The sequence below is a fragment of the Pelmatolapia mariae genome, linkage group LG12 (genome assembly GCF_036321145.2).
Source record: "Pelmatolapia mariae isolate MD_Pm_ZW linkage group LG12, Pm_UMD_F_2, whole genome shotgun sequence".
Lineage (NCBI taxonomy): Eukaryota > Metazoa > Chordata > Actinopteri > Cichliformes > Cichlidae > Pelmatolapia > Pelmatolapia mariae.
Genome location: NC_086237.1, coordinates 32948847 through 32972915, shown reverse-complemented (window position 1 = coordinate 32972915; position 24069 = coordinate 32948847). Strand labels below are relative to the sequence as shown.

Here is a 24069-nt window from a genome sequence, read left to right as displayed (position 1 = left end):
TTGTACATAATTTCAATATATATTTGGGATTCAGGTATTTGTTTTTGTTTGATATTGCAAAGCACCATTTGTGAGGAAAGGTTGTCTCCCATACTGTGTGGTAGGACTAGGGTTAGGGTTAGCACATATGATGACTTAGACCTCAAATGGTGAAACTGGTTCGAGGGAGACAATTTGTACGTTTTTACCTTATTTCATTTAGTTTGGAATACTTGGAATGTACAGAGCCACACCCATATCAGGTAACTATGTAAAATATCAGCAAACACTGACCAAGAGACATTATTAGACTTAATACCAGTGTCTTGTATTTTTTTGCTCCACACACAGGCAGCATTAGCTCGCTGCTCCACCTTCATTGACCTATATAGGAGTTCCTTCCCTTTGCAGCACTTTCCTAAAACTGTCATGAAGACACACACATCTATTCATCTCTTTCTACCTTCCAATCATATACCATTTCTGACACGTTCTATTCATCTCCCTTCTTATTGTTTGTTCTCTACCTCCCTATTTCGTTCCACTCTGCGTGACAGATACCATCCATCCATCTTGTTTGCTTTCTCTCAGTTGCTCTATGCCCTTCTACTGCTCCTTCCTCCTTTCTTGCATTTCTTTGTTCTTTACACTCGTTTTCTCCATCTCTCTTTTTGGCAGGTTCTTTATTGAGCTCTAATTGGCTCCCAGGAGGAAGTAAAAACTTTGTCTTCTGATTAAACACACACACTTATAGTGGGACGATACGCAATTAGATTAATATTACATTTACTTTAATAGGTGAGTACAAACACACAAAAATACATACATACACACACACAAACAGAAGCACATTTAAGCCAAAAGTCAATGTGGTTTTCTTGGGATGCCTTCCGTCATCTGACATTTAGTGTGCATGTGTGAGTAAGGTGTATATACACAAGAGTGTAACGTGTCACACTGATCTGATGCTCCTAACAGCAGTGACTATTTTGAAGTGAAGAAAAAGGTTTTTTGAACTCCCCAGTTAGTTTTCATAGATTTTTGCACATGTGAGTGCGTGCACGCACATCTTCTTTCATTTGTGGAGGTGTTACTGCTTTGAAAAACTACTGGCACAGTTTGAGGTCAAACAAAGCCACCAACTGAGACAAACCAAGCAACCTACACAGCTAACCTACGCATGAATTCATATATCCAAAAATGAACTGAATTGAAACCAAAAATTAAAGGAAAATTTAACCAAAATTGAAAAGATGACTTGGTAAATACTTCAAAATTAACACACAGACACACAGAAGAGAAAAGAAGAGAAGAGAAGAGGCAAAATGGGTGTGGAGAACTGACATATGGAGAGTCAGATGGAGGTATATTAGGATTGAGTAAATCCAGCAGTGAAAGTGTTAAAATCACCCACTGAAGAGCAACAGGGGTCTGAGGTCCCTGCTGAACAGAAAACACACAAACACTCTCCTGATATACACGACAATCTCCGTTAAAAGTTTTCACAACCCCAAGTAGGCTTTAACTAAAGCACATGTTTATGCACACACAGTGACACGGGGTAAAATCAGCAAGGGACCCACATATATGAGCATTCAGAACACACACACACACACACACACACAGCATTGACCTCATGGGTCAAGGTTAGGTCGGTTGGCAGCCAAAAGGGTTGCAGCCCTCTGTTGCCCTTGGCAGCAAGATGGAAAGTGACTGGGGCAGGACCTGCTGTTCCGAGTCACACATACATTCACAAAGAGCCAGCGCTATAATTCCAAAAGGACGAGTCCAGATGAATAACAAATTGGGTCTTCTTCACAATTCACCACTTTAGCTATCATTTTGTTCAAATATTATAACACTATACTGTCAGAGGAACAGGACAGGAACAGGTTGAGCTCTATGGAGACAAAGTCAGAGAGGCAAAGCTGAGATGGTTTGCACATTCTAAATAAAACATGTTTGATGGCCAAGCAGCAAGGTATACAGGCATCTGAAATCTTCTACTTCTACCCTCATACTTCTGCTGCTGGAGTATGGCAGTCCCAAAACCCTTATGGTAAAATATAATGTAATTTGGCACAATGGCTGAACTGATGCACCTCAACGGCACTGTTGAGCATAAACTCATTTTTCTAATGCCAAAAGCTACAACAGTTACAGAACCTACTGTTTCCATAAGCCATTTGACTCATTAAAAAAACCTTTACAAAGTAACTATAAAGGATCTTTAAAGTGGAAGAAGAAAACAGTTTTATCTGTTCAGCTAACATGGTTTCTCAGTGCCTCTGTTTTGTGATACCATTTAATACTGAACTTGTTTTATTGACTTACTAACGCAATTAAAAAGGGGATGAATACAGCTTTGTATTGACATGGAGCTAATAAGCCAAAACTTATTTTTCCTTGATTCGTTCTGTGTTTGTCTCATAAAAGTTGTTGATGTGTGTCACAAAATCGTATGAGTTGTTGAGTAACAACCTATAATGCAAACAAACGAAAATGTGTAATTGCCATAACCAACTATTTTTGAAGTTTTCAGTAGCCATAAAGATTCTTAAGCCTACAGCAAATTTTGCACAGACCACCTTCCTCACTAAACAGATTTTTTTCTTCACTTATCTTACAGACTCTGCAGAGACACAGATATTTACGACAAAAATAACCTAAGAAAATCTGCTTGCAGATTTCTTCTGTTTATTTTCCATCTCTCACCAGATTTCTGCCTGTGATTGACATTTCAGTTGACGCTTGTGTCCAGCATTTCGACTTACATGTCATTGTGAGCATGTGCAACTTTGCATATGTTTGCTTGTGTATTTGAGGCTATATGCTGTACCCATTTGGGCTGTCATTCACAATGGCTGCGTGTATGTGTATGCAAGCGTGACACTCCAAGCTGCTTCTCAGTGTGCGTCTGTGTGTGTGTTTAATACGTCAGTCACCAGAGCTCTGCTAAATGTTAAACGTTTCAGGACTCACAGAAAGAGACAGATAGCATTCTACTGGCCTGACAACATCACAATGGGCTGAGAAGCACTGTGTGCGTTAGACCCGTGCGTGTGTGTGCATGTGAGACAGTTGTGGGTGGTGAGGAATATGTAGCCTTCTATACAATTTATTGTTTTATTATTATGCATCAGTCCTTTTGTGCTTGTGTCACAGATGCTTTTCTGTTTTAGCTTTAAAATTTCAAAATACAAATACAGTATATATTTTAAATGTTTTAAAATACGTTTTTTTTTTAAGTTTAAGTATGCGGTTTCTGTCATAAAGACATCGGGAACCAAACAATTTGTTGCTCAGACATCACATTATGCACCAGAATCATCTTGGATATAAATATCTCGATTTGTCAATATATATAAAAAATAACATTAGGTTAAATATAAGTAATCTTACATTTACATAATCCTTCTTTTCTTTCATTTTTGTCAGGTATTTTCCTTACAACTAACTTATTAGTTGTTTAAACACGAGAGAAAAAAATCAAAGTGGTCAACTAGTCTAAATTAAAGAAAACACTCAGAACACATCTAAAACTAAACACAATCTAATGGACAAGGCTAGACATTACATTTGTATTTGGGATCGACAGGCTTGCTAGTTTTGCTAGTGCATGTGTATGTGTGTGTTCTAATGTGCTCTTCTTCAGTTTTGTGAAAAGCACTTTAGGGGGAATTTCAAAAGGTCAGAAAAGCTCATGTTTCAACAACAATGAAGTGTTGTACAGTTATGATAAATGTTAAACTGGCCAGTTCACACGTTAATGTTAGCTGTTAGCTATTAGCAATTACCCGTTTACCAAAAACCTCGCCTTAGGGTGTCACAAGCTAGTGCCAGTGTTGGTCCCAAGCCCAGGTAATTGGGAGGGTTGTGCCTGGAAGAGCATCTGGCATAAGATTTTTGCCAAATCAAATATGTGGATCCAGCTGCTGTGGAAACCACTGGAGAAAAAACAGAGCAGCTGAAGTTACATTTATACAATAGCCACCTTAGCCATCTGTTATCATTAAGATAGTGGTTAGCAGCTATGGCTAATATTAAAATGATAACATTAATGTGAGAGCCAGGCAACAAACACCATCAGTCCTGTCTGCAGAGTTGTAATGGATGGTGTTAATTTTACAGAATAAAACAATTACTTAAGTCTAAAAAATGCCAAGTTTCTCTGAAAGTACCAGACTGAAACTGAGGAAAGTTTAGACTCAAGATAACAGCCTACGTGACTATCTCTATTTGATCGGTAATTGAAATGTGGAGCTTAGTCACCAGATGCACAGAACCACAATTTTTTAAGTAACTTGGAAATAGTAATCTCAGATAGTATTTTTTGTCTTGAAATATAACCCTGTAGTTAAAAAAATGTTATCAAGTATTGAGTAGTTTCTTGGGTATCAGTATATCAGTAAATTCAAGTATCGTGCCAACACTAATGCAAACTCACTGATAAAAGCTAGCATATCACAAGTTGTCCTCAATGTAGCTACAATGCAGCTATTATTCTTAATCAAAAACAGGAGAAAGATGAAATGGAGTATAAAGGATACTCGATGGCTGAATCAAATTAAAAATAAACATAACTTGGTTTCATTTGTTAGTGAACAAAATAGACAACAGGTCTTTAGCAATAACTGGAGAAAGAAAACAACAGCTGGCACGATTAATCTTTACTTATTGTGCAGGCATTTCATGCATCATGTTCCTGGTTAAGTAGCTATTAATTTGAAGCGCCACAGATTGTCTGTCAGATTTTTATAAAGAATATATTATAGACAATAGTTTTTTTGTCAAACCACAATCTGATTAGCAGAAAATGCACTAATATGCACCTGTTGAATACTTCATTCATTAAAAATGTATACTATAAATTGTTCTTATTGAGTAAAAGCTTGACATTTTTACATTAATTAAAACTGTAATATTAATGTTTAAGACAAATATTTATCTACAGTGCTTTTTAATGATTAAATGATTTTGTGTCATAATTCTAAAAAAACAATATGTTATTCTTAAACTCTTAAGTATTAGAAAAATAATATGTGTCCTAGCAGGGTATGTGTTATTGAGTCACCTGAAATGGAGCCCAGCAGCACGGTGCTCTTTATGCAGCGGTAGACATAGTCGTAGCTCTGAGGCTTGAGAGGAGATCCAGTAGACAGGATAGTGTGGAGGGACTGGAGATTGTGTGTTTCCGCTAGAGAAGGAAAACACAAAAGATAAAAATAAATAGCGAAAGAAAATGAACAATAAACTCCGTAGTTTAGTTATTAGTAATACATAACTGTGTTTGAAGTCACTTTTTGAATACAACCTAAAATGTTCCTAAAATGTTGAGTGTTAAAAATTCAGTGAGTTCCGGAAGTACAATAAATTTGGATTGATTAGCTGGTCAAAAATAATGTGGGCAAATTGGAAAATCTGAAAAGATTATTTGGGATTCTCATTTGCTTAAAGATAGAGCAAATGAGCAAAAACATTGGTTTTTGATCAGACTCAATATGCAGTTTACCTGCTTGTTTTGAGACAACAATAGTCACACTTTTATAGTGACAGTTTTATAGTGGCCGCACATATTTTAGAATTACTGGTCTGGGATCAGTTATTCACATTTGAACAGCTGTGGCTTGCTGCACCCCAACTTGTTGTGTTATTGTAGTTTGCCACCCTGATGTGACAGAGCATGCAACGTACCGCACACATCGCTTTAGCCATCCTCAAGATCCATGTGCATGTTCTCTGTCACACACATATGCCCAAACCACAAGCCAATAACACTCTGGGAACTAATAAGGTTCCAGCAACTGCCCCTTGCTCTGCGCACACACACACAGTTGGGCTTTTGCTACCCCCCACCATGCCTCCAGGTGTCCAGTCCAAATGTCATCCTAGGGAAAAGGGCCTCTCCGCTGGGGCAGCCAGTGAAGAAGCTCCCACTATCCTCCTCGGGCCAGTGGAGGCATGCATGTACACACACACACACACACACACACACACACACACACACACACACACACACACACACACACACCCCAACATCTCCCTTTGCCACGCTCTCTTTCTCTAATAAGCATCCAAATGCACACACACAGTGCCAACTGGATCAAGTGGCTGGCTGACTAATAGGGGTGGGGCAGCGAGCGGGAACAAGAGAGCGAGACAAGCACAGAGACACAGCAATGTTTTATTTTTTTTATGCCTTTCTGTTTAGTATTAGAATGAGGAATGGATTCAGCTCATTTAAAGTTAAAGAGAGACGCACAAACAATGGGCAACAAATGCAGATTTGTGGCGATTATCAGGATGCACTGTGCTACATGGTGACACTTGGTATATGCAAGTTTTTTCTGTTTGCACTTCTGACAGAAAAATTGTTAAGCCTGGTGGCTGCAATTTAGCCATACACTACAAATGTTATTACTGCAATATGTATGGATGACACACACAGAGCTCTTCACACACACACAGCTGGTTTGGTACTTTACTTTCTTGGAATCCTATTTCAGCGTCTCACTATTTCCTATACATTGTACTTCTGAGTGTAGATGGACAACAAAGTAAATTTAGACTAAACTCACATTAAAATCATTATATTTTGATTTGATGAAAATCATGTAATGTTTCTGATATGCCATATAGGCTTAATAACTCCTGGACTTCACTGTGATTTCTTCATGTTTGTTTTAATTTTTCCAGCTGGTAGCGGATGTTTAAATCCATCAATTTTCTTCCACAAATTAGGATAACAGTTGGGCTACAGCCTATCCCAGCTGCCATAGGACAAGAGGTTGGGTACACCCTGGACACAATGCCAATCTAAAGAGAGTTAACACAGAGAGACAAACAGCTATTTCTGCTCACATTCACACCTATGGCCAATAAGAATGTCTTCAGGCTGTGGAAGGAAGCTGGAGAGAGAACCCACGCAGACATGGGTGGAATACAGACAGCCTGTGGATTCGAACCCAGGACCTATGAGGAAACAGTGCTAAGCACTGTGTTACTTTAGAAGTAGCTAAAAGTCTCCCCCCAAAAACACAAGTGACTGTAGTTTCGGTTGAGCAGTTCATCCACTTACTGAAAGGTTGGTGGTTCCCTGGCTGCTCCGGTCTGTATACCCAAGTATCTTTGCCCAAGATACGTAACCCCAAGTTAGGGGTGGGCGGTATAAACAGTATATGGTAGAAACGATATGAATTTGGCCAGCAGTAGAGATTTTGACCATACCACTCTACCGCGATAGCGCATGTTGATGGTAGCAAAGAGACGAAGCACATTTTGGAATATGGGGAAAGCCAAAAACTGCGCTTCCTCCACTTCCGTGCCATTGATTCATTAATGTTGAATTCTCTCACAGCTGCTCTATTCCCATGTTGTTGCAGTAAATGAATGACTAACCTCGTATTGTGGATGGATTATCTCAGCTGTTCTCCTGACTGAAGTTTGGTCCGTTTACAGCATCCTGCCATGTGACTGCATTTGTCCCTAACCTCCCTTTTAATATTTATAGAGTGGAAAAAGGTTAGCGTTCATCCTCCAGCTTCACTGTTTATGTTATGCTAACATAGCTGTGTCGCTAGCAATCACATAGAACATCATTATATACCAAACTCCAGTAACCCTACAAACGTCACTGCTGTTTAGTTTTCTGTCTTCATTTATGTTGGAAGTGATAGCAGAGCTGTACATTTTCATTTTTTCAGAAATCTCTCAGTCAGAACATGCTATATCATGTTTAGGTGGAAACTAGCAAGCCAACTTCCTGATACCTTCTAATTCTGTTAAATTTAATAAATTCTGTTTTCATGGATGCCTGGATGTTAAACTTGTTACACCTGGTAAAGCAGCAACGCTGATCATTTTATTAAAGATGAAAGAATTTAGATGGTTTTTAACTCTCAGTGATGCTGCAGTGTTCGTTTGACTTTGGGATCTGAAGCGGACGGAGTTTTGGACCCAGATTACTCTGCGAGGCTCCTGACTACAGTAGCCGTAATGCTCCGACAATCCATCAAGCAGTGCGGCTTCGTAGCTTACCAAAGTCATAATAAAACATTTTTTGACAATTCAGATGAACCAGAATTGGTTTGTAAAAATGGTGCAACTTCAGTGGTGTGGAACTAGTTTGGCCTTCGTCCGTCAGATACACACCGAAGCACAATTTTTGGTAGATCATGCAAGCGGGCCGTCGTTATTACCGTACTGATTTTAGGTGGTACACGGCGCTCAAAAATCTGTCAAAAATGTTTTAGTACGACTTTGCTAAGCTATGAAGCCGGACCGCTTGATGGATTGTCGGAGCATTACGGCTACCGTAGTCGGGAGCCTCACGGAGTAATACGTACTGTGCTTCAACATAATATTACTGCACTGTGTGTGTATAACCTCTTTTTAAGTTTTGCGGATATTATACATTTTTATGCTAAGGATATGTCTGCCAATTTCCACTGGAAATGCCTTTTGGTTAAACTGTCAGCAAGGAATTTGCATTTGCACTGTTAAATTTTTATATAGCTTTAATGCACATAAAAAAACGGCTGCTTGTTTAAGTGAAAATACATCGATGGGGGTTTTTTTTTGCACTAATAAAGTTGTGGAGGAGACAAAGTATTTTGTCTCGCGTCAATTATATCGTCAGTTATATCGTTATCGCAAATTTTCATATATATATTGTGATAAATATTTTTGGCCATATTGCCCTGCCCTATTGACATATCTATTGTAGTAGTCAGGAGGTGGACCACAATGTCAAGCTCAACTGCAATCTGATCAGATCTTAATGCCAGCCCACATCGATTGATGGCTAATTGGAAAATCTAATATATTTATATCAATATAGTTAATCTGCTTCAGACTGCTTGCAGTGAATGCATATCTGCAAGTATCTTTAAAAACCACCTCCACCACAGCTCCTTCTTTTATGCTGTGTTTCACTTAATCAATGTAATATCTGCTTTCATTGATGCTTGCTCTATTTTGTGCTAACATCTATGGATGTGGAAAGGCTGGGAGATGTGCAGTCCCAGAATAGAGGCATCAGATATAAATTACTGCAGATGGAAATAACTGTGTCTCTCAAACTATAGTTTTGCTGTCTAAAATATGGCTGTGTGAAACTGAAATATAGCTTAACTAATTTAACTAGAATTTCTGTTGCTTTCCAGTGAAATGAACACCTACAATAATGCGAAACAGGTATAAAATCTAGAATTCTTACAAATAAGAAAAACCTGATGGAAGTTACTCTATAGCAAACACTAACAACTATGCTGTGATAGTGTTTTGTTCTAACACAATACAGTATCTAATTTATTGCTGCAGAAGTTCCAAAGAGTAACCACTACATGAAAGCTAGCAGCAAGTCAAAAAAAAAAAAAAAAAAAAAGCACCAGCACAGCTCTGGTTATCTGTCCAGATCTTTTTCTTTCTCTAGAAAGTTGTGTCACTAAAAGCAATTAGGTGGACCTATCCATGACTCATATGAAAAATCATAACAGCCTTTTTATCCTTTCGATTCAGTGTCATACTCCAGAACACAGGGCAAACTGTTATTTCATCCAGTTAATGGAATAAAGGACATTCAGAGTCAAACAACTTTGCTATTATAATCATTATTGTGTCCATCTGCTCTTATTGCTACAGATTCCATTCTCATAAAGTAGGTCTGTGTGTCTATATGTCTGTGACCATGCTCACATTTTTTTTTACTCTTTTCTATCCATGAACACAACTTACAGGGTGTCAGGTTCCTCTCCTGCAGCACAGACAGCCACTTGGCCCCAGTACCAAAGATAGTGATGCTGATGAAGAAAAAAAAATGATAAACATTATTCAGTTTGCCAGAAGTAGCGAGTGTCATATACTTTGAGAAGAAAAAGAAAAAAAAAGAAGAAAGAATTTGCGTCAGTGTTGCCAACACTGACAGTCATTGCAAAAGGCCTCCTACATACATGTACTATATTCTGCATTGTGACAGCAGGAACTCCAAACAACAGAACCAAGCTAGCAGACTTTATGAGTGGGGGTGGCATAAATATTGTTGCCAAGTTTCACTGCAATCTGGCTGGCTATTTTGGAAAGATGCTGCTGGACAAAGTGATGGATGAATAAGTGATAGATTCACAAAGCTGCCAATGATCCTTGTGACATCACAATCTTTACCATCACTGGGATATTCCTGAATGTGTCAATCACAATTAAACATACCCTGTTTTAGTTCTTGGATGCTTTTGATTAATATCTTTAAACAAGAGACATGGTGAACAACTGCAAATATTAAGAGAAACATTTTTAAATTCTCAAGGAATTTTTTTATTTAAAACCCTCACAAATCTGTGACACCTGTTACACCTACAGGCCAGTAGACACTCTGTCAATGATGAGGATATATACATCCTGGACATGGAGGAACGCTGGTTTGAGCGAGGAGTCAAGGAGGACATTTACATGAAAAGGGAAAGACCATCTCTAAATCGAAGAGGGGGCCATGACAATTTTCATATTATTGATCATGAAACTGACCTCATGGCCCATTGTTAGTCAGTGGTGCTAGTTTCAGTCATTATGTAAATGTAATGTTTAAAAGGTTGGGAAAACCTGCAATCAGCTGAAAATGAAGAAGTCACTTGGATGAGTGACGCAATGTTTCTCACACTGAAAATGCTGCATCCAGATGAAGAGAATCAATTTTGGGGGGGGTCTCTGAATTCTAAAAATGTGACATTTTAGATATTAGATAGTATGAAGATTATTTAGACGCAAAAACATTGTACACAGTTTTAAACCAGCATTTCTTGTTAAAAAAGGTGAAGAGTAAATTCAGGTAAAATTAGTCATCAGCCAAGTCAAGTACTCTTACGTTTATCTTCTTCGTAACATTTGCCAGATTGTTTGCAAGTACTCTACTCTTTATGGGTTTCAAAACGTTTTTCAGTTGTCCTATGAAATCCATTGTCAACAAACACATACATGAGTGCAATAAAGCCCTTATATATCTGTATTAACATCACTGTACATTACTATTAAGGCAATGGTCAAGTAACGTCTGAATACAACATTTGAGATACTTGAAAGACCTGCCAGTCTGCTTAAGACTTTGGTGCTGAGACTGAACTGTAACATGGCTTCATTTGTTGCCCTGAATCTATGCCGACAAGGCATAATTTCATTGTATCTGCTCTGAATGTAAAAACATAAAAAGGGCAACAGTTATTCAGCAGACCTTTGCCCTTAATCCCATCTGCTCCAGTGGAGCTGCTCAGTAGTCTGGTTGGACAAGGAAGCTCCCAGCGGGGGAGTGTGTGCCACTGTGTAAATGTAAAGGAAGGTGATGTTAAAACAGCTTGTGTGCTCATCCTTCTAGACAGATCAAATTTTAAAAAGGAAAGAAAGGGAAAAAAACTGGCAAGGACAACTTTCAACTGGGCAAATACAAAAGAGAGCCGAACAAAATAATAGACAGTCGAGAATACAAAGACAAATTGCTTCATTTTTAGATGTTCCGCAAGAAAATTGTTCAGATGAGAATGTAACAACACAACGGTTGCTCACAACAATTCTGGGAAAAAATAATTTTAGAAAGTTTTGTCTGCGTGAATTGAAGTCACCCTGACAGCTGACAACAGTTGGGAAACGTGGATGGTAAGAAGCGACAAAACGTCACTTTTGTGTTCCCCTGCAGTTTTAATTTTAAAACAAAGGGCCTTTTCAAGCCTGTCTGTGAATGGGTTTATTTGTGCCTCAGTCTATCTCTTGCTGTCTTTTTAAGTTATTTTTGTTGACATTAAATCAATCAAATTTCCATCCATCGCTATGGTAACCATTTATGTCAATCATAAAAGGGCTGTCTCTATAAGAAAAAAAAAAACAACAGATACTTGATGAACAATAACCAGCAATTGTTTTGCATTGCAAGATCTCCTTTGCTCTCGGTGGCTCATTTTGATTAGTGGTGATAGGGGTAAATGAAGAGAGTGAGGATTTGATAACGGTCTCAAGATGCCACATGAAGTATGATTATGCAACTGTTGTCAGTGCGGTTTCTGCCAGCTCACACTGAGTCAAGTGTTTTATCTTGTTTTACCATGTGTGTAATGTTATATCACACTATGTGTAACTTTAAATGTTAAACCTATCTCACGGTGATCAGACTTTACCAGACTTGGCCATTTTCTGTTAATCGTGGAAAGAAGACTAGTGACTAGTAACAGTGGTTTATGACATTCATACAAAACCTAAAAAAAAATGTGTTTTACTCTCAACTGAAAGCATGCCAGTGTTCAGTTTTTTGTGGACCACCCATTTGGCACAGCCATAATACCTCAAGGGCACCAACTGTACATGATGGAAAACCAAAATGAATGCTAAATTTTCAAAAGGTCCTCTCCCACCAGCACTTGTACCAGTGATTTAGCACAGAAGCTTCCAAGACTTTGGGAAGACAACGGAGGAACGTAAAGTATGGAAAGTACTAGAAAACTAAAACTAGAACTATAGTGTCTAAAGTGCTTACGCCTTAGACGTGTGCTTCAAGCTGTCTTTCTCATTCACTTATAATGTGGTTCATAATGAGGTAATAATATTTTTAATGATATTGGAAATCTAAGACGATTCAAACAGAAGAAAATATTAGAAAACAACATACTTTATAATACTTATATATTAATTTGTCAGTATTTAATCAAGTTCTTTTAAAAATAGATTTTAATCATAAAATCTGTACTTCATCAAATGAATTTACAAAATAATTTCCAGTGATATACACTGCAAATCTATTTGAATCCTTTTAATATTAAATATAGTATACTTTTTTTAGTGTAAAAGAACAAAAAAAAAAAATCATACACCAAGCAATTTAGACATATCGATAGACTGATGGATCTTTTCTCTGCATTTTGCATGCAGACTCTTTTTGTTATCTAAACCTACATACAGACAGTCATTATCCATCCTACCTATCATCTCTGATCCGCATATGAATTTGTTGGTTTCTGGCTACCATGGCAACAGTCGCTCTATTCTGATTGGAGGCAGGTGGCCAGGTGTAGCTGCTAATTGGGTGCTTAGGATGGAGGGTGGAGGAGAAGCTGTGAGTCTCTGTTTGTCAGAGTGTGTGACAGCATGTGCAAATATACCCGTGTCTGTTTCAGGGAAGACATGTTACTGGAAGCTACTAAGTCAATAAAAGACACTCAGGAGCAATCAGACACAAGAGCACCTCCGAGCAATTATCATGGTAATGTGTCCCTACGCGTGTCGTGATGTAGCAATTGAAGCTCCACTTGTCAGTGGAGTTTACAAATTACTCTCACACTTGTTCTCCATCACAGTAAGTTGTTTGAATATGTTGGAGATATGAAGCATTGTCCTCTTCACATGTGCGTTAGACTAGAAAGAACAATGAGTAACTCCTGTTTGACAGTGCATTTGTTTATTCAAATGTGAAAAATGAGGGAACTTTAGTGTAATTGCTATAGTTTACACTCTAAAGTTGATAAATCCAACATAACCTGGTAACCTGGGTTTCAAAATTAAAGTTGTGACATTCTTTTTAAGGTAAATATTGCATTTTGGATGTAAAAGCATTGTTAATCATGTTGATTAGTTATGTTAAAGATTTGAAGATACCAGAAAATCCCATTACAAATACGCTTTGAGTGCTCAAATAGAGTAGAAAGCTCTTTATATGAACTATTTACCATGTACCATAGATCGATGGATCCAGATTGAAGAAGTGGATATTTTAATTGTTAAGCCCACATGTCTAAAACTGTAGCTGAGCTGGCAAGATGCAATCTGTTAAACTGTCTGTACTGTACTGAATCTCTTCCAAAGAATAAAATTAATAAATAACTGAGAATTTCATCTGGCAGTAATTAAAGATAAGACTTCCACACGGCAGTCGCTGGCACAAGCGTGGAGGAGGAGTTTTCCCGGACATAGTAGTTCAAAACATAATGAACAAAAGATTGAGGGGAAAACCCTTGAATAAATCTTGTGGCCACTTCATACATAGAACCCATTGAATAAAAATGTATTTTTTTGGCTCTCAGAAATAATGCTAATTTAATTTTTACTCTGGCTGGTAAATCAACTAAAGTATGACACCTTACTGTAATACATTTAGTGACTGACTTTCTTCCTTGAAAGATTTGGAATGCCTTCTGTTCAATTAAATGTTTGTATTACTTGCTTGTCTGAATGTTTTACTTTAGAGATGACATCCAAATGAACATTTTCCATCACTGGGTCCCTTTAGGTATTCAGATCCCTTCATGGCTTTTGGCAGCTTTTACCACTGCCAAAGTAAATACAGCTTTCTGCTTTTCATCAAAGCCCCATTGTGACCCATTACTAGTGGTAATTTTCCCTTCCCAGCTCTAAAAATTCTTGAATTTTATTTCATTTCATGACCATTGATATTCTGATCGGTTAGTAACCCAGCTGCATAACTGCACACCTAGAAAGTTTGATTGCAATCAGAGTATTACCTTTGGATTAAGATAGCAAATGTGACACTAGGCTATGAAGATCTATACTTGGCAAAAGATCTTAGAGCTATTTTTTTTTGTGTGTGTGTGTAACTGCCACAACTAAAAGATAACATGAATAGCTTTTTAATAAGAATTTAAATGTCTCTGATATTTGCCTGAATCCCAACACTGAAATTAACTCAGAAGCAGAAAGAGAAGACTTCTAAAAATACTATTATCTCTAATGAAGCTTACAGGATGTTTCTGAGGGACAGCTGCAGGGAAGAAAAGAGGAGACATGAAAACATAATACTGTTTTAATAATATTGTGTGGTGGAATTCAGCACTAGTCTCCCAGCCTTGTCAACCCTTTCCAGTTTAGCTGGATGTTGCCTAGCAACACAAACAGAAATTTAGAGGCCCAGAAACAATTTCATGACATTTAAAATAGGAGACTGAGATCAAAATTGAAGTGAATTAATGACTGATATTTTTGTGTGATTTATATGTGGCATTTTGTAAGCATTTTGTGGACTGGATTGCAACGATGTGGTCTCAGAGTATTGGTGGTAGATTTTTTTCTACCTCATAACCATAACAATTTACTTGTACACAAAGAACTAGTAAAATGCCTAACATTTGTTATGGATAATCTCAAAATCAATATGTGCAACCAATTAAAATAAACATCTCTACAGAGATGCTCCACAAACCTCCGCCTCCCCTCACCCTTTTTTTCTTTCCACATCATAAATACAGCAAATGTGCTCCAACTGCTAATCTTTTTCTATAGTTTAAAATTATTTTATTCAGCATAAATTCAGCTGTTAAATCATTATTATGAAACACTAACCAATAAAACTCAAGGCAAAATTGGGATGCTTCAGTGTATGTTCCACACTTCCTGGGGCTCTAGCAGATTTGGTCCCAATTAAAATGTCCACCTTGAATTGAGAAGATCAATCTGTGAAAAAATTCATGTCAGTCTTTCCCAGAGGATTTTTGTTTTAAACATAGCACTAGAAACTTGCTAATAGCGCTGACATCAGCTCTTAGCTGATCTTCACACAGTTTAAAAGGTTCTATCCATCTTTCTGTCATGGTGGTGGTCTTTCATTAATTATGTGGGTATTTTTGCTAACCGCACTCTTACCTTGCTCACTGAATAGTTCCATGACATACACGGCCATAAGCATCTGGACAATTCTACTTTTTTGTCATTTTGCTTCTTTTTTCCGAGAACTGTGCAGACATTTTAGATGTTTTCTGGCAAATTATAATCTGCTCTTCTTCTTCTTGACTGTAACCAGTGGTTTGCACTCTATTTATAGTCATTAAGACATCTCTTGATTGTAGACTCTGACAATGATACGCTTCAGAGTATTCTTGATTTCGGTTTTCTTAATAAAGGAAATAATTCTGCGATTATCTGCTTTAGTTGTGTTTTTGTAGTCTTTCAGGCCTTTTGCCGTTAAAAGTTTTTCTGTCTCTCTGATAAATTTATTTTAGGTTTTAACCTACAGTAATGAGGGCCTTCTTTAATTGCATCAATCTCTTTAAACCTAATTTCCAGTATGCTACAAAGTCCACACTTTTGAGTCAAAAGTATGTATATATATATATATATATATCTCTCTATCTCATCATTTAAAGATCCTAATATATCCGAGCATTGAAATGACTACTAACAATGAAATTTGGTGTCAGGACCTACACACTGATCCTGTTAATAGTTTCTGCAGGAGTACTTTTTCTTGGCACTTGAGCCACTCCCCATGTGTCAAAATGTTCTCCCCATTATTCCAATTCTTGCTGAAGGCAATATGCCATCTCTGAAGATGGGTCTGCTACCTTAAAGGGTTTTGCTTTTGCTGACCACAGTACATTTCTTTTTCAACTACAGCCTGGCTGAGCATATAAAATACCGCACGGTTACAGTCAGGAGCCCCACATAACAAAATATATGACTGTCACTCGAAATTGTGCAATTGCTCAAAAATGCTAAATACAGGCTACATTGTTTTTTAATTAAATGCAATTCACAATCCATGTAGATAGACTGCTACCAAGTATAAGAAAAGCAAATATTTCTGGTGTAATAATAGTGTTACTGGGCATTTCTTTGGGGCAAGTTACATAATACAGTTTATTCTATCATCTTTATCATCTCTATCTTTCACTTTTTGAACACTTTCTGACTATAATCTCAATTCTTTAAAATTGTGGCAGTAGGTTATTACAGAGAGACCATTATCATATATTATTTTTAATGAATAAATTACTGTATTCAGAATCCATCAAAAATACTCCATATCAATTTTGTTTCTAGTGGATGATCACATATACTGCTGGTCAAAATAGCATATCATACTACTGCTGGAAACTTGTATATTGTATTTTGCAGGCAATTATCCCCTGCTATTTTCCACTTTCTCACAGACCATTATGCCATGTCCTAAAACTAAAATTTTAATTAGAAATGCTGTGAGTATATCTACTGGAGCAGAGCACTTGCATAGCTTTTGAGAAACAGACTACATAGCAAACAATGAGGAAAAATATGTGCTGACCATATTCTCTATCATATTTGAATCAATTAATTGCTTCTCTGCATGCACACACTTGAATCCTTGACCATTTGGTCTTTATCCCTTCTGCAGTCAAATGATAACAGGGGTTTAAGGTTGTGCTGGTGGATGATGATGTCAGGGAGTAACACGGGTCAAAGCGATTGGCAACTGCTTGCCAATTTATGCATTAAATTAATACAAATATTATAAGATCCATAATAAATTTCATCTGCCTTGCTGTAGTTTCATGTTGCATATCTACAAATAACTGACACATGCAACACAGATGTATCTGTGTGCACAGACACTCACACACATCTTAACAACTTCATGCCCAGACTTCTGCATGCCTTCAAATTAATTCTTAGAGTGGAGCAACAACACCGATCAATAAACACCACCATCATCATTATAATCATCAAATGAGAGAGAAACAGAAGGATATTTCTGACTGCTCGTTAGATTTTTAAATTGGAGTGTAATGTGTCTGTAGATTTGCAGATACATTTGTTTATCACTTCTTAACCCCCGCACCATTTTTTTTCACCTAGCATTTTTGTCATAAAAAAAAACAAAAAAAAAACTCTGCTTCAGCATCAGAGTACAATGCAGAGTGGAGGACAGACAGATGAGATATTTTACACAGAAAAAAATAACTTGACAATGTAGTCAATTAGGTCTAAGGGAAAAGTAAAGAGCATGCATAAAAAGGCTTAAGGTGTTATCCTGATGAGTGTATGTTAACCTCTCTGATGCCGATCCTATTGGTTATCGCTGATGTCACAGGGCAACGACAGAAGAACTGAACTACGAAGCAGATCATCCAGTTCTACAGAGGATCAATACCCAGTTTAACATTTAGTATTTTTGATTCTGATAGTGGTGGTGGGAGGTGTGTTTAGGACATTTACCAAGATAGAGGATTTGCTGGAAATATTGACATTGTAGACTAGACAGTTTTAACAACGTCAAACTCTCTAATCCCAGTAGCAAACTCACCTTTAAATCTTGTTTTACATTATCAATTTATTTCGATGAAGCAAATTTACAGTGGGGAAAAAAAAACATAGAATCTCTGAATTTGATAAATCTTGACGAGCTTCTAAACCATGTTTCCAATGTGGGCATGACATTCAAAAATGAAATGAAATTCCTGTCTTAATATGATCCACATTGTGCATCCTTTGAGGTGAACGTCCTCTGAATTGAATACCCAGATCCAGGTTTCGGTATCTGTGGTCGTCTTGCATGGGTTTTTAGGTTCATCCAAATGAACATCACCATCAATCTCCATATCAAAAAGCTTAAAGGACTGCTGACCCTGCTGACTTGGAACAGTCTGTTCAGCTGAGCGCAACACTTCACTGTGCACTTTCAAAATGACAGCAAGGCAGCTCATTTGTGGCAATCAATAATGGAGTTCAGGGTGTCTTTTGTAAGTTTGAGCTGGTTTCTTTTTGAGATATGTGAAACTACAATTATGTTTGGTCCAAATGCCAATACATCATATGGTAAAACTGTCACATAGCTGCTGCCTGGTGGCTTGTGACATGACAAGTTTTGGGAACTTTTAAAAACCTGTTTGTTTTTTTGTTTTTCAAACATATTTTTTATTCATACAAATTTGTTTAAAATAGTCCAAAAATATAACAGTTATCTCAATTACCACTATATGTTCCCTTCATTTCTTCCATGTCCTCCTTTACAAACAAGCCATCGTTTTGAGATGATTTTCCTTTATCTCTTCTAATTTCATAAGTAATAAGTTATAATAATTGTAAATATTAATGTGCTGCTGCTGATGTTAAATATTGTCTATTGTATGAACAGTTACAAGGGTCCCAAAAAACAAAACTGTATGATTTTCTCTGTATTCTTAATATCTATATACAGTTAAAGGAAAACTCACTTGTTCTTATCCCTTATTAAGAATGCTGTGTTTCCCAGACTTCAGGTCCAGTAAAGCTACAATAGATCTCAGTACGATCTATTAAGAATTTGGAGTGTCCATTTTTAGACAATTAAGGCACAATGGTCTATCATTTCAGAAGCCCTGGTGCCAAAACCTAAAGCTTCACTTACTACAGTACAGTCTCAGCAGGTCAAAACATTGAAAACGCTAAGAAAATATAAACAAAAATGTTAAAAACAACTTATATAATAAGTACAAAGAGCATATCCTCTTCCAGCACAGTTAGCCACTGTCATTTCCTTTTTTATCCTCCCCATGCAGTGTGTGTGTGCGTGCGTGCGTGCGTGCGTGCGTGCGTGCGGCTAACTCACCCCAACTGGTCTGTCAGGTCCCACAGTACATTGGGAGTCGGCATTAGTGGTGAACCGTCATACAAAACAACAGAGGCTCCCACTGCCAGTGCAGATACCAGCCAGTTCCACATCATCCAGCCAGTCTAAGACCACACATGCAAACACAGTGGTCAGTTTATCTGGTATAAAACACCTTTCGTCTTAACACGGATAAAGCAGAGTGTAGCAAAATGGACATCTGCAGCAGACTGTGATTCACCTGATTATTTTTCTCATTTACTGCATGCTGAGATACTGCTTTGGCACCTGTCTTCACATGCGAATAAAGTGAATTTTGGTTCTGCTGCACAAAAACTGTCAGTGAAGAGACTTTTACAAAACCGCTGAAACTGCTGAAACTCAGTAAATTAATCAGTTTAAAGAAAATGTCTCAAGAAGTTTAATTTATTTTAGGCCGGTATTGCCAAACATTTGATGAGTTGTTGCTTTTCATGATGTTTATCTTCTGACTTGCTCTAAATAATTATCATTTGTCCTTCTGACTGCTTTTTAGGAATAAAATACGCTATTTAGATACATCGACTAAAGATTGTTATGTATATATTTCAACAGATTACTTTAATCCAATAGCTGGAACTTCACTGAAATTTAAGTTGGTGCATGCTTGGACACCACATCAAAAAAACCTGTCAGATTTTCACATAATCCAAGGAATATTTAAAAAAAAAAAAACATGAGTAAAAGAAAGTAATTTTGTAAAAAGCAGTTACAGATTCCACGATAGCATTCACAAGACACTGGAGTGGACTTGACATATTCATCAGAGGTTTGTTCAAGTAAATCAAATGCTACTATCAACTAAAACTACTATTGGTTAATGCAAAATAAAAGGATTCACTAGTAATCTCAGACTTTTCAACCCGACTTGCACATGAAAAGTTAAACTTTTAAACATTACACACCAGCTGGTATTTGAGGTATGGGAGAAAGAGAGTGTGGGGACCTGTTAAAATACATTTCTTAAAAAGGTCTTGAAAATATTCAAACCATGAGTGTGTCACTTTGAACAGGTTGTGAGCTTACCGTAGTGTAGTAAATGATGACATCACTGCTGGTCATATTGCCATGGAGAACGTGTTCTTTCAGGTGCTGGATGAGAGAGCCCTAAAAAGACAACAAGTATTAGAGACTAATGAGACTAACGAGTAATCTAATGATCTAATGGTCGATTTATCTCATTATTATCTGTCAGTAAAGTTTAGTTCATTTGAGCTGACACAAATTTGACACGTGTCACTCATATTTTAAAAATTCTATGCAACAGTTCTGACAAGGCTTTGACACATGACACTTTATTTTTAGACTAAAAGGGAAGTTTGTGGTTAAGTGTGAATTCTCTTACAGTCTCCAGCATATCACAGCTGGGTACATTATTATTGCTGGTGAAGGGTACGCACGTATCTGACCGTGTATTTCGGTTTTGAGCCCATCCTTACATAGATACAGGTGCTCCAAGTATTCGTGTGTTTGTGTGTGCATATAGTCTTTAGCTGGACTCAGCTGCCATACCCATCCTTTGGTGCGTGCCATCTTGTTACTGACAGCATGTTAACAGAGCCGTAACAAAGCAGAAAGCACAACAGTACCCAGGCTAATTGGCTGAGCCAGAGAGGACTGCCAGCGTCACAGTACGAAATGTTTTCACCAACGCATTACTGTCCAATTATCGGCTGCAAGGGGAGAAAGGGAGGGGGGGCAAAGGAAAGAGAAGGGGACAGAGCGAGAGACAATAAGGGAAAGAAAGAAAAGGAAGCTATACTGTAGGAGAGAGAAGGGAAAGCAGAGGAAAACTAACCTGATGAGGATCTTAAAAGAAGAACTAAGAAAAAGGAATGCAAGTTTAGAGTATAAAACCAATGTGAAAGGAAGGTGAGAGACTAAAAGCCAAGTTGGAAAACGCAAAAGGACGAAAGGAAAAAAACTGGGTGCAGAGAGGCAAAGTATGAGCCCATTAAAAATCAAATTGAATTTTTTTCTTTTTTAAGAACCGCGCAGCTGTGTCTCAGGTGGTAGAGCGGGTCATCTACTAATCGGAAGGTCAGTGGTTTGATCCCCGGCTGTCCAGTAGGCCTTGGGCAAAATACCGAACCCTAAATTGCTCTTGATGCATCCATCAGGGTGTGAGTGTGTGCATGACAGGTAAAAGCCTTTAAAGAATAAAGTGCTGTTGGAATGTGGCTTGTAGTGTACCTGAGCCCTCGGTAAGAATGCTCTTTACCTTTCACATTCTCTCAGAGTATGCTTTCCATTTCTTCTGGTGCATATGCTGAGCCTAACTCACTGTTGTATTCTTATGTCGCAGTTCTTTCATTACAAGATAACGGAAAAAGTCCTAAAAAAAATTCTGGTTTTTTGGGGGAGACTTCCCTCAGACAGATAGAGTGCAAGACCAACTGTTTAGTGAAAATGCATGAATGCATTTGTTTGAGTGGGTTAAACCTTTTTAAATGGTGAGTGCTCCAGCTTTCCAAGTCCAGTGGTCTTTTTGAAATCAAATATTCTTCTCACACTAGCCCTACCTCTGATGTGGTGTGTTGCAGGAAAATGTCATTCATGCACTCTCTGGAGAGCAAGTAACCTTTTCTAGGATCTGCTGATGGAGGTCTGCTGCCACCTTGTGTTGGGAAGCGGAATGAAACGACAGACCATTTCGGCAGATGTCTTACTGGAACTGCTTTGTTAGGATACTAAAAGTGATCTCAGTAAGATGTTCAACAGCATTAAAAAATAATAAATTGGATTAATGCCCTTTCAAAAAAGAACAATACAGATAAGACTATGAAGTAATCTCCACTCACACAATGGATATCACAACATTAAAAAGCTTTCATATTTTGCTAAGTCATAAAAACAGGTTTTTCTCATATTAAGCAGGATGTGTGTAATCAAGGACATTTTATTTCTATAGCACACATCACAAATCATCCAGCAACTAAATGATTTTTTTTCCAACTTCTGTTTTCAAGGTCAAGAATTGGCTTCAAGACTCAGCATAAATGAGAAATGCTTTCAATGTTGACAAGATGGAAATCCAGCAATCCATAAACTCATGACAACTGGTCATCAATCTGCAATCTGCTGACTGATGCGCTGATGTTTGACTAATGATGATGTGATGTTTTACTGAACAAATGCTTCCTTAAAATTTTCCCTATTTGTCTTCTTGAAAACATTAATCTAGTCTTTTAGAGAGGATCAGACTCTTTACACATGGGTCAGCCCAGGAGAGCTTTCCAAACAGATGTGACCAGAGTGGGTTTTTTCTAAGTAAGTGAGACAGCTGCCTCTGCCTCTACCCCTTGTGGAGCATTAACAAAGCATGAGCTACAAAAACAGCAATTATGTTTTATGTTATACAAGGACAAAACAAGCATACACAGCAACCCATGGGCTTTAATCAGTGATGGCATTGTGATTTTTTTTATTATATAAAGTTATCAGCAGTGTACTTGTATTTATGTGTGTGAAAAAATACTGTGTATTTAAACTAAAGACTTTTAATTCAGAGCAAGTGCAAGCCATTGTGTTTCTTACCCCAGCAGAGTGGACCATACATTTAGGAGCTCCTGTGGTTCCAGAGGAATACATGATGAAAAGAGGATGATTGAAGGGAAGCTGCTCAAATTCCAACTGAGGGAACTGGTCACCCTCGCCACGCCCAGATGCCAAAAAGTCATCCATAAATACACTGTGAAAAAATAGACGTAGAGCATGTCTCTTTTTGTTTCTCAGTTTAAAAACAGTGTAATTATATTTACAGACACACACCTGTTGGGGATTTTGGAAAGGTCAGTTTCATGTTTGGTGCGAGCGTAAGGAATCACAACGACTTTCTGCAAGTCTGGCAAACCTAGAACAAAGAGCGAAAAAGGCTCATGTTTTATATTCTCTTTCATCCTCAAACATAGTTAAAGCCAGCAAGTTGCGCAGAAATTTTGATTTGTAATTATTGTCAGTAAACATACATACATGCATGCATACATGCATACATACATACATATGTATATATATACACATACATAATTTTCTGGTAAATGTCTTTCTCCAATACGAAAACCAACCTTTCACAACACTAATTAGCTTTTCCATGTGGTCGTGTGTTTTCCCATTGTACACTACAGCAGCAACAGAGAAGATCAGTTTAGGCTGAATTTGAGAAAACCTGTCAAGGACACCCTGAAAAAAAGAGAAGGACAGAGTTCAAATTTAGGAATTTAACAAATATACATAAAACCCTTATTTCTGAGAAAAACACACACCTTCAAGAGAAAACAAACAAACAAACAAACAAACAAACAAACAACCCCCCCAGAATAATAATGGAATACAATAATAAAATAGAATAATAACATACATAATAAAATAAAAACATTTTATAACAAAAAGGAAACAAGAGTAGAGCAGAATCCAAATCCACAGGTTTGTTTCATGGTAGCAATGGTAATTCTCGGATCTGCCAGTAGGGGTAGTAGAAGATCAAAAAATACCGAGACCAAAGGCAAAAAAAGACTCTCGGGAAAGAAATCCTAAAGACAAAGTTTACTCCCCGATCCTCCAATAAGAGCAGATGAAAGACCAAGAGGAAATATAATACAACAACCCTAATACTACTACGGGTATACTACTACCTAACTTACATCCACAAATATATAAACTACATCTAAGATGTCAGATTAAATACAGCTGGTTTATTACAGCTTTAATACAGCAGAGGGGAAATAAAA

The 24069-nt window shown here is 37.5% G+C and overlaps 1 protein-coding gene across 1 annotated transcript in view; it reads right to left on the bottom strand.

Annotated features, from left to right (window-relative positions):
- Positions 1 to 24069, bottom strand: part of aacs (acetoacetyl-CoA synthetase) — a 40763-nt gene that overhangs the window by 5516 nt on the left and 11178 nt on the right. Inside the window, exons 6-12 of the mRNA XM_063490381.1 lie at positions 23407 to 23521; positions 23114 to 23195; positions 22880 to 23033; positions 20369 to 20449; positions 19304 to 19428; positions 9715 to 9779; positions 5054 to 5176 (exon numbers count right to left, since the gene is read on the bottom strand). Coding sequence (XP_063346451.1) covers positions 5054 to 5176; positions 9715 to 9779; positions 19304 to 19428; positions 20369 to 20449; positions 22880 to 23033; positions 23114 to 23195; positions 23407 to 23521 — 745 coding nt within the window. The remainder of the gene's footprint in view (positions 1 to 5053; positions 5177 to 9714; positions 9780 to 19303; positions 19429 to 20368; positions 20450 to 22879; positions 23034 to 23113; positions 23196 to 23406; positions 23522 to 24069) is intronic.